Here is a 10,145-nt window from a genome sequence, read left to right on the forward strand (position 1 = left end):
GGGTCGGTGGCTGCCTAGCGGGGAGGGAGCCTGTGCCGTGGTGGGCTCCACGCGGTGGGCATGTGGCGTCCCTGTGCACGCGCCGGTGTCTGAGCGTCTGTCTGTCTGTGCAGTGTGTGCCGCGTGTCCCCTGCGCTTCCTGCACTGGATGGAAGGGTGCAGGGCCAGCAAGGAGGATGGGCCACCCTGGAGAAGGCTGGGGCAGGGCAGGGGGAGCAGGGGGCTGAGCTGTGTGGCCTGGAGGCATTCCCCCGTGCTGTAGCACGAGGAGGGATTCACTCCGGCAGCAGGGATAGTGGCGAGCCTTTGTGCCACCTGCTCTGTCCCTGCGTTCCCTGCAAACCCAGCCAAGGGTGTCCCCAGCATTCACCCTGGTTCCATGGGTTGCTCTTTTGTCTGGCTGTTGGTGGCTTTGGAGATGCGCCAGATGGGCAGGTCTGTGTTCCCAATGTCCCTTGATTGAAGCAGACAAAAAACCCACCCCAAAACCTAACCAAGAAAAACCAAAAAAAGAAAAAAAGCAAATTTCCTGTTCTTTCTGTTTGGAACAGCTGGTGTTAACATGTCTTCTATCTTGTTGTACTAACCTTAGTTCAGATATCTCTGGCTGCAACAGCTCTCCTCTTTTCAACACATGCATGAGCGAGCGCATGGCTGATCTCACCCCCTCCCCTACCTTCTCGAACCCCGACTCCGACATCACCGAGCCTGCTGACGAGCAGCACCAGGGGCAGGAGGAGGAGGAGGAGGAGGAGGAGGAGGACCTGGAGGAAGACATCTTTCCGGAGTGCCCGCTGTGTGATGGCCGGGATCCATTTTACGACCGCTTCCCCCTGTTCAGTTTAGTAGGAAGGTTGGTGAGGTTTTAGGAGAGCATGCCGGGAAGGACCTAGCTCTTTCGCATGAGGGAGCTGCTTTTGGACACGACTCCCACCTCCGGGGCATCCCGGAGGTGCAGGCTGGGCTGGGACTGCCACCGAGCCCGGGTGCCTGGCAGGGTGGTGAGGTCCCCACTGAGGTAGCGCTGTGAGAAGCATAGTGGGGGAAAGGCATGGCAGGAGGAGGTGGATGGTGCCTTCCTTACGTGGGCATCTTTTTGGGCACATTGCCTTTTTCCCCTGAAAAAGGGAGCTCTGTTGTGTCTCCAAATCCAAAGGAACCAGGGGAGCCACCAGGTCCTGGGCATTTCTGTCCCAGGAAGGAGCACCTTCCACCTGGCTTGGGATGACCCTATGGTGCCACTGACTGGGGCACACAGGCACTACAAAACCCTGTGTGCTTCTGGCACTGCATTGGTCAGGGTGAGCCCCCCTGAATCTGGAGGCTTGGATGTCCCCAAGTGGTTGTGGGGGATGAAGCTGAGGGGAGTGAGTGGAGAGCTGGGTGCAGAACAGAGTGCCAAAAGCGGTGTTTGTTCCTCCAGCTCCAGCCAGTGCTTGGCTTGGAGCCACGCCTGCCAACTTGGCATAGGAGATGTCCAGGGAAGTAGTGGGGACCTGGGTGTAGGCTCCAGCTCCTCTTTAGCTGGAGCCAAGGACGAGAAGGACAAGAAACTTTGATTTCTCATACCTGTTGGCTGGAGACCCCTTGAGCTCCACCAGTCTTGGCCTGGAGAAACCCACCAGCTGCCCCAAACCTGGCTGTGCCACAAACCTGGAGCCATCTGCCCATCCTTAGAACGGTCTGAGGAGCTGCCAGCTTTCTCTGGGGTTTTCCCAAGGGGGAGTGCACCAGGAGCTGTCCTGAGAGCCTCTGCCTCAGGCAGGGGCTCCCTGACCGGGGTGAGCTGGGGCTCCTCTTCCTCAGTGTGCCAGAGCCAGGCAGTGTGGTGGGAAGGAGGGAGCAAGGCAGGCAGAGAGGGTGGAGGTGGGGTAAGAGTCCTGCAGCCTCAGACCGAAAGAGCTGGGTTCTTCCCCTTTTATTTTCTTTTTTCATTTTTCCTTATTTAAAAGAAAAAAAAAACCAAACATATCAAAACAACCCCAAAACTCTCAAGGGCACCTCAAAAAACCAACTGAGGCCCTGTGGCAGCAGCCCCACTCCACGCCAGGGGTGTGTTCCCCAGAGCTTGGTGCCTCCTGACTTCTTTTGAGTCTGCCCTGGGTTTGGCTCCCCGCGCAGCAGCTCCGCCGGCCACATTTCTTGTGAAGTGTGCTTGGATTGGTTTATGATTGGATCCTTGTCTTTGATTTTCTTTCTTTCTTTCTTTCTTTCTTTCTTTCTTTCTTTCTTTCTTTCTTTCTTTCTTTCTTTCTTTCTTTCTTTCTTTCTTTCTTTCTTTCTTTCTTTCTTTCCTTCTTTCCTTCTTTCCTTCTTTCCTTCTTTCCTTCTTTCCTTCTTTCCTTCTTTCCTTCTTTCCTTCTTTCCTTCTTTCCTTCTTTCTCTCTCTCTCTCTCTCTCTCTCTTTCTCTTTTTCTCTTTCTCTCTCTCTCTCTCTTTCTCTTTCTCTCTCTCTTTCTCTCTTTCTCTCTTTCTCTCTCTCTTTCTCTCTCTCTTTCTCTCTTTCTCTCTCTCTCTTACCCTCACTCTCTTTCTCTTTCCTTCTTTCTCTTTTTCTCTCTTTCTTTCTCTCTCTTTCTCTTTCTCTCATCATTTTTTTTTTAAATTTTGGTTATTTTAAGGGTTTTTTATTCTTTTTTTTTAGCTGCTGGCTCTATCTCTTCAAAGCTTTAGCAAAATTTGGGGTCCTTTCACTTTTATCTTCCTTTGGAAAGGCTTTTCTTTGATCTGAGCATGCCATCTTTGCACCTCACCAATCTTGTGGTTAGTGTCCCTGCCCTCCTTCCTCTAGTGACACACTTGTCCCCCTCCTCCCTGCCTGCCCCACCTCCTTCCCACTCTTCCCTGCCCTCTCCAGTCCTCGGCTTCCACTCCAGCTGCCCTGTGATTTTGGGTGGGTGGGTGCACACAGATCCCTGCGCTTCTGAGAGTTCCCTGTGGGCTCTGCCCCAGCCACGAGTCCTGCTGGGAACCCTGCCATGGTCTGACCACCTGTTCCCAGTGGCATCTGAGAAGAGATGGGTTGAGATGGACCCATCAGGAGATAATGATTTGGCATCAGCTGCTTCCACAACTTGAGTCCTTTGAGATGCTTTGGGTGGAAAAAGCCTCGAGGAGCATTGAAGGTCAATGGGAGTCACCAGAGCAGGGGGAATCTCCAGACTTGGGGGTCGGGGTGCAAGGGCAGGGCTGCAAGAGCCCCCTGGGCACTTTGGGGTGCCACTGAATCTGAAGATTCCTGTGAGGCTGGGATGCCCTGAGCAGCACAGCAGCCACCTGGAGATGCAACCCTCATGGGAGCCTCCTGAAGGAGAGATGTCCTGGCCATCCCCCAGCACCATCCCACCCCACCACACGTCAAGATGCTGGCAGGTGCCACAGGGAGAGGTGGCAGGCACTCCACGCTCCATCTTGCTGGAAGTGGTGCTGCTAGCTCACACCTTTGGCAGGGAGCTCAGTGCCAAATGTGACCTGTCACTGTGGAGGGTCCAGCATGCCACCATGGCCAGAGCTGGATGGCCATTGCAAGCTGACTGTGAGGTGGAGGGAGGCAGCAAGAGGACCCAAAATGCTTGAGAAGCAGAGAGCAGTGGCCTGACAGGAGGTGCTGGCAGAGACACGGTGCAGCCATCGTGTTGGACTCCAGCGTGGCACCTCGCCGTGGTGGCATCGGTGACCTGGATGCTGCAGAGGAGAGCAGGGAGGCTCAGACCTGCCAGGCGTGCTGTCCATCCCTGTGACCTGCTGGCAGGTGGCCCAGGACCCCGAAGCCATCTGTGTGAAGGGATGGGGAGGGGGGATACACAACTTGATGCTGCCAGCCACACCATGCAGCCTCCCTCCCAGTGGTCTCCAACACGGCGGGCAGAGCCAGGGCCAGGAACCCCCAGCAGGTTCATCTCTGGAGGTCCAGGACCTTGTCCTCTAACCTCCTTCGCTCCTGACAGCCTCCATCTCCCCTGTGACCCTTCCTCCCCCCTGTCTTGCCCCTGTCCTCCCCGTGGTGACTCTGCAGCTGCCCCCCCAGTCATGTTGCAGCACCTCCTGCCCAAGTTCTCCAGCTGTCTACCACACAGAAGGTCCTCCCGCCCTTCGGCTTCACGGTGGCACCAGTGCAGCCCTCTCCCCTCCTGCCTGCCATGGAGGTGATGGTCGGAGAGGTCTGCAGGTCTGGTGTGTTCTGTGGTGTTGTCCATGGCGTGTGGCACCCTCCTGCCCGCCCTCCTGCCCGCGGCACGCTGCCTGCCCGCTGCCCCAGCCCCTCCGCCTGGCCCTGGCTGCCTTCTCTTTAGTTTTGCTTTGCAGCGCTGCGGTCGCGCCCTGAGCAGTGACCTGGGATCCCGGCCACTGCCGGCCACGCCAGCCGTGCCTGGGCACTCACGGGTGGGAGCAGTGACCGCTCTCCCCCCTGTTGTGTGTCCCCCCCTTCTCTGGCAGGGCCTTTGTCTACCTGAGCAACCTCCTCTACCCCGTGCCCCTGGTGCACCGCGTGGCCATCGTCAGCGAGAAGGGCGAGGTGAAGGGCTTCCTGCGCGTGGCTGTCCAGGCCATCTCAGGTAGGAGGGAACCCCACCTCAGCAATGTGCCCCTGGCATCCCCTGCACTCTCTGTGCTGGCTCACCCCCATCCCTCCTCCAGCGGATGAAGAAGCCCCTGACTATGGCTCTGGTGTGCGGCAATCAGGAACAGCCAAGATCTCCTTTGATGACCAGCACTTTGAGAAGGTAAGGTGGGGCTGGCTCCTGGTGGATGCCCATGGACCCCAGATCCCTGCCTGTCACCTCAGTGCTTCCCCAAGGGGACCCCCAGGCTCCTAGAGGTGGAGGAGAAGGAATGTGTTCTTGGTCCACCAAGCCTCCAGCACCCACTAGTGCATCCTGCTCTCACCCATGTCCCAGGGGGGCTGCAGTGGGGTGGGAAAGGAGAGCTGGAGGTGCCTGGGTGCTTGGGATGCTGGTGGTGGTGCAAGCAGGACCACCAGAATCCCTGAAGTCCCCTTGTGGCTCAGTTCCAGTCAGAGTCGTGCCCAGCTGTGGGGATGTCTCGCTCGGGGACCTCTCAGGAGGAGCTGCGCATCGTGGAGGGGCAGGGGCAGGTCAGCGACGTGGGCCCGTCTGCTGATGAAGTCAACAACAACACCTGTGCAGGTGAGCAGGGGTGACAGGCGCTTTGGGAGGGGCTCCCTGCACCCAGCCTCTTGCACCTCCCCAGCACTGACAGCCCACTGCTCCAGTGGGGAGCTGCTGGCAGCCAGAGTCACACAGGGAAAAGCCTTGGAGATCATTGGGTTCAGCCTGTGACCTGACACCACCTTGTCAACCACCATGGCACTGAGTGCCACATCCAGGCCTTTCTTAAACACCTCCAGGGACAGTGACTGCACCACCCCCTGGGCAGCTCCTTCCAATGCTCAATCACCCTTTCTGTGAACAGCTTATTCCTAATGTGCAGCCTAAGCCTCCCCTGGTGCAGCTCAAGCCTGTGTCCTCTTGTTCTGTCAGTGGTTGCCTGGGAGAAGAGAACAACCCTTACCTGGCTACAACCTCCTTTCAGGGACTGCAGAGTGATGAGGTCTCCCCTGAGCCTCCTCTTCTCCAGACTAAACACCCCCAGCTGCCCTAGCTGTGTTGGACAAGGATTTGTGTTCCAGACCCTTCACCAGCCTTGTTGCCCTTCTCTGGACATGCTCCAGCATCTCAACATTGTTCCTAAATGTTCCTAACACTGGGGGGAAGACACCCTGCCTTGCTAAGGAACTTCTCCTCCCTGCAGTGACCCCAGAGGATCTCCTGGACAGCCCAGAGAAGCCTGCACAGGACGGGCCACTGGAGGTGGCTTTGGACCACCTGAAGCTGGGCAGCATCTTCACTTTCCGTGTGACAGTCCTGCAGGCCTCCAGCATCTCTGCAGAATATGCTGACATCTTCTGCCAGTTCAAGTGAGCCCCCAGTGCCCCCCAGCCCTGCTTGTTCCACCAAGCTCCAGCCATCACCTGGGGGCTCCTGGTGAATTTGGGACATTTCCTCCACCCCTGAGCCCTTTGTGGATGGGGAGGCAAAACCAAGGGCTGTGAAATCTGCCCAAGCACTAGTTTAGTCACTGGCAAAAGGCAAGGAGAGACTCCCATCAGCTTCAGGGGGTCCTGTGCCAGCCAAGGGTGCAGGCAGCAGCCCAGGGGGAATAGGCTCTTGTTGTGGTCCCTTGCTTTCGCTCTCCTCCCTGCTCCAGCACGTCCCATCCCTGAACAGCCCCTGAACAACCTTCCTTCCCTCCACAGCTTCATCCATCGCCATGATGAGGCCTTTTCAACAGAACCCTTGAAGAACACAGGACGGGGGCCACCCCTGGGCTTCTATCATGTCCAAAATGTGAGTACCCCTCTCCCACCACCCCTCTGCCCCTGCACCTGCTGGGGTCTCTGCAGGGCCTTTGGCTGCATCCTCTCCCAGGGAAACAGCTTCCTCCTGCCTTTCCCAGCCCCTCACAGATACACAGCTAAGCCAGGCTTAGATGGGGTGGACATGCAGGAAAAACACCAGTAGCCATTCCCAGCCCCACCTGAAAAGGCTGGGATTTCACTGCAGTGGCCTTGGTGGAGAGAGGGAGGAGTGGGTGAGGGATGGAGAGGACTGACAGTCTTACACCCTTCCACATCCCAAGTGCTGTTGCTGGCTCTATCCTCTTTCCCAGATAAACTACCCTGTCAGTGGCTCAGCAGCTCTTTCTCTTCTAGATTGCTGTGGAGGTGACAAAATCTTTCATTGAATACATCAAGAGCCAGCCAATTGTGTTCGAGGTGTTTGGCCACTACCAGCAGCACCCCTTCCCACCTCTCTGCAAGGATGTCCTGAGGTGGGCACATCTGGGCCACTCCCCTCCCCTGCCTGTGCCATGGGCTGCCTGGGGACCCAGAGTGGCCCCAAGGCATGGGTGGGGTGTGCTGGGTTTGGGGGTGCCTGGTTTTGGGGATGCTATAACCAAGCTGGTTCTGCCTGCAGCCCACTGAGGCCATCCCGACGCCACTTCCCCCGTGTGATGCCACTCTCCAAACCAGGTAGGGAACCCAGCCTCCTACTCCTGTGCCCACCCATGGTTCCCATGTTGGGTGGGTGTCCCAGAAGGACCAGTTAGTACATTTTGTGGTGCCTCTGGGGTCCTATTTTATTTATTTTTTAAGGGCCATGGCACTCGAAAGCCCTAGACACCCATTTCCACAGCACTCACCAGATGGAAAGCCCCATCTCACCTCCTGCAGGGCAGCAGGGGGGAGGTTCCTTGCCCTGGGTGGCTCGGGTGGCCCCCCAGGCCCAGTGTCCCACTGGGTGGCACGGCTGCTGAGACCCAGTTGTGGGGGTTTGGCTGTACAGTCAAAACAGCAGCTCAGGGGGAGCAGCCTCCCTGTGGTGGTGCCTGAGTGCCAAGCCTGCAGGCACACTGTGTGCACCTAGGGATGGCTGAGGCCAGTCTCTTGCTGACACCCTGTGCTGGGCAAGGGAGAAAGCACTGCCAGTGATCAGCAAGGTCCCTGGGATGAGGCTCTTTTGCTGCCTCTAGGCATGCCCTGAGGTCCCTGCCTGCTCTGCCCTTCCCCTGCCATCATATTCCTCATTCTGAGTTCCAGCAGCAGGCTGAACCTCTCACCTGTCTTTTCTGCCCCACTGCAGTGCCTGCCACAAAGCTGAGCACCATGACTCGGCCCAGTGCTGGCCCCTGCCAGTGCAAGTACGACCTGATGGTTTTCTTTGAGATCTGTGAGCTGGAGGCCAATGGAGAGTAAGTCCTGCTGGGAGAAGGAGAGGGAGGCAATGAGGGGTTTGCCCAGTGCTCAGCACCTCTGGGTAGGCTGGCAGGATTCTGTTTCATGCTGCAATCCTCTCTTCCAGCTACATCCCTGCTGTTGTGGACCACCGTGGAGGCATGCCATGCCATGGGACCTTCCTCCTTCACCAGGTACTCTCTGCCCAAGGTGCTGTCCTAGCTGCTGACCCCTGCTGAGACCTGTGTTAACTACTGTCCCTTCTCTCTGGCCTCGTGGGTCTCAGGGCATCCAGAGGAGAATCAGTGTCACCTTGGTGCATGAAACGGGCAGCCTCATCCGCTGGAAGGAAGTGCGGGAGCTGGTTGTGGGTAAGCCAAGCCAGCCCCCAGCCCACTGAGCTCCCAGGCATCCTCTCAGACTGATCCTCTTCTTTCTTGCCCACATTCCCACGTGGAGCTTTATGCCTTGTCTCCCCTCCTGCCCTGCAATAGTAAAGCAGTGGCTGCCTGGCAGGCGGCACTGGGACACTGCTTGGGCAGGACACCTCAGCCCCTGCCCCCGTGTCCAGGAGCTGGACCAGGATCTCTGGTGCTGAATGCCCAGGGGGGGCTGCAGGCAGGCACTCTGCCCCTGCCTTCACAGGGACCCTCACAGGGCCACTGCTGTCACCTCAGAGGTAACTCTGTGCTGTGTTTGCAGGTCGGATCAGGAACACCCCAGAGGCAGACGAGTCTCTCATTGACCCCAACATTCTGTCGCTGAACATCCTCTCCTCCGGCTACATCCACCCCTCCCAGGACGACCGGTGCGTGATGCTTTTTCCTTGCTCTTCCCCTGCTGTGGTGAGGGATGGAGGGGTTGAGTAGCAGCCTCCCTCTCCCCTGGAAGGCTCTTGGCCCTTCTGCTGACCCACTGCTGCCTTGAAGGCAGGGTGTTTCTGAAGCTGCATGGGGTCTTGGGGTACAGGGCTGCCAACCCCCTTCCTCCTCCTCCCCAAGGCCTTGCTGTGCTGGGGGGGGCACTAAAGGGAATTTGTGTGTGGGTTCTGCTCCCTGGTGCTGCCTGTGACGGGCTGGCACAGGGAAGCAGTTGGTGCTGGTGCCAGGAGGATGTCCCAACTCCATGGCTAGAGGGGAGGGCTCTTTGTCCTGTGTCCCAGCAAAATTGCTGGAAAGGCCACTTGGCACCCATGGCAGATCCCTATCTGTGTGTAACTAAGGCAGAAAAGCCATTCCCATCCCCTGTGGGTGACTCCAGGGATGCCCATCCCTTCCTGCCTATCCCAGGGGGCTATCTCAGAACCACAGAGTGGTTTGGGCTGAAAGGGACTTTAAAGATAATCTCATTCCAAAGCCCCTGCTATGGGCAGGGACACCTTCCACTAGACCAGGTTGCTTAAAGGTGTCCCCACTGTAGTTTGGCAGGGTGTGAAAGAAGCAGGACCAGAAGATTTGTTTTCTCCAAGATCTCCCTGTGTGAGTCCTGCAGTGGCAGGGGGAGTCGTGGGTATGGAGGGCACAGCTCTCCTCTGCACCAGGGCTTCTGGTGGAACTCAGGGGACTGGTGGGGGTCTCTGGCCAGAATGTGTGCATGCAGGCAGCTGTGACAAGACAGGGATGGTCGCTGCCAGCACTGGGAGCAGCAGGACTGGTCCTCGGCTGTATGCGTTGTGGTCACTGGTGTAGGAACATCCTGGCGAGGAATGGGGACCGCATTTCCTTCATCTGCTATGTGATCACCACTGTCCCAAGGAGGCCTGTCCCAAGGCAGGGTGGTTTTGGGGGAATGATGGGGGTCTGGATAGGATTTGGTACCCTGAGCACTCTCAGGGCACAGCTCCTGGACCTGGCAGAGCAGCTGGCACAGAGTGTCTGAGCAGCAGAGGCGAGTCCTGGGCTCAGCACGCGTGTCGGACCAGGAGACTTTGTCACAGCCTTGGGGATACAGAAGGAGGCCAGATGGGGATGGTCAGATGAGGAGAGCCCAGCCCAGTGGAGCAGTGGTGGTTTTTTGGTTTTTTTGCTGTGAGCTGGATGGCTGTGGCACCTGTGAGCTCTTGGGGCTGTGCAGTTTTTTGTCAGCTCCTGATCTGTTGGATTGTCTGGTCCCAGATGCAGCCATATGGGATCTTCAGCTTGCCTAAGGTAGCCTGGCAGGAGGGATGTGCCTCCTGCTCTGCCTTCCACCCCATCAGTCCTGCAGGACAAGGGGACACGGCTCGGGCTGGGGGCATACTTGGGGTGTGGAGAGAAGCGTGGAGACTGGGGCCCATCTGGGGGCACAGACTGGTGCTCATGTCACATCTGTCCCATATCTATTCCATGGAGCCTGCCCGTGGTGAGGCAGGGGGAGGAGGGGATGGCCAGCTGCCTGCAGGGCGCTAGCT

General features: G+C 57.7%; 1 protein-coding gene across 3 annotated transcripts in view; it reads left to right on the forward strand.

Annotated features, from left to right (window-relative positions):
• KIF1A (kinesin family member 1A) overlaps positions 1-10,145 on the forward strand; it is a 33,470-nt gene that overhangs the window by 15,708 nt on the left and 7,617 nt on the right. Inside the window, exons 25-36 of one of the 3 annotated variants that reach the window (XM_031060362.1) lie at positions 593-853; positions 4,438-4,556; positions 4,639-4,724; positions 5,009-5,147; positions 5,773-5,938; positions 6,278-6,368; positions 6,734-6,852; positions 6,999-7,054; positions 7,665-7,773; positions 7,884-7,950; positions 8,043-8,127; positions 8,459-8,564. In XM_031060362.1, coding sequence (XP_030916222.1) covers positions 593-853; positions 4,438-4,556; positions 4,639-4,724; positions 5,009-5,147; positions 5,773-5,938; positions 6,278-6,368; positions 6,734-6,852; positions 6,999-7,054; positions 7,665-7,773; positions 7,884-7,950; positions 8,043-8,127; positions 8,459-8,564 — 1,404 coding nt within the window. The remainder of the gene's footprint in view (positions 1-592; positions 854-4,437; positions 4,557-4,638; positions 4,725-5,008; positions 5,148-5,772; positions 5,939-6,277; positions 6,369-6,733; positions 6,853-6,998; positions 7,055-7,664; positions 7,774-7,883; positions 7,951-8,042; positions 8,128-8,458; positions 8,565-10,145) is intronic. The other 2 variants (XM_031060361.1, XM_005425069.2) reach the window with 2 other exon arrangements.

The sequence above is a fragment of the Geospiza fortis genome, unplaced genomic scaffold (assembly GCF_000277835.1).
Source record: "Geospiza fortis unplaced genomic scaffold, GeoFor_1.0 scaffold118, whole genome shotgun sequence".
NCBI lineage: Eukaryota > Metazoa > Chordata > Aves > Passeriformes > Thraupidae > Geospiza > Geospiza fortis.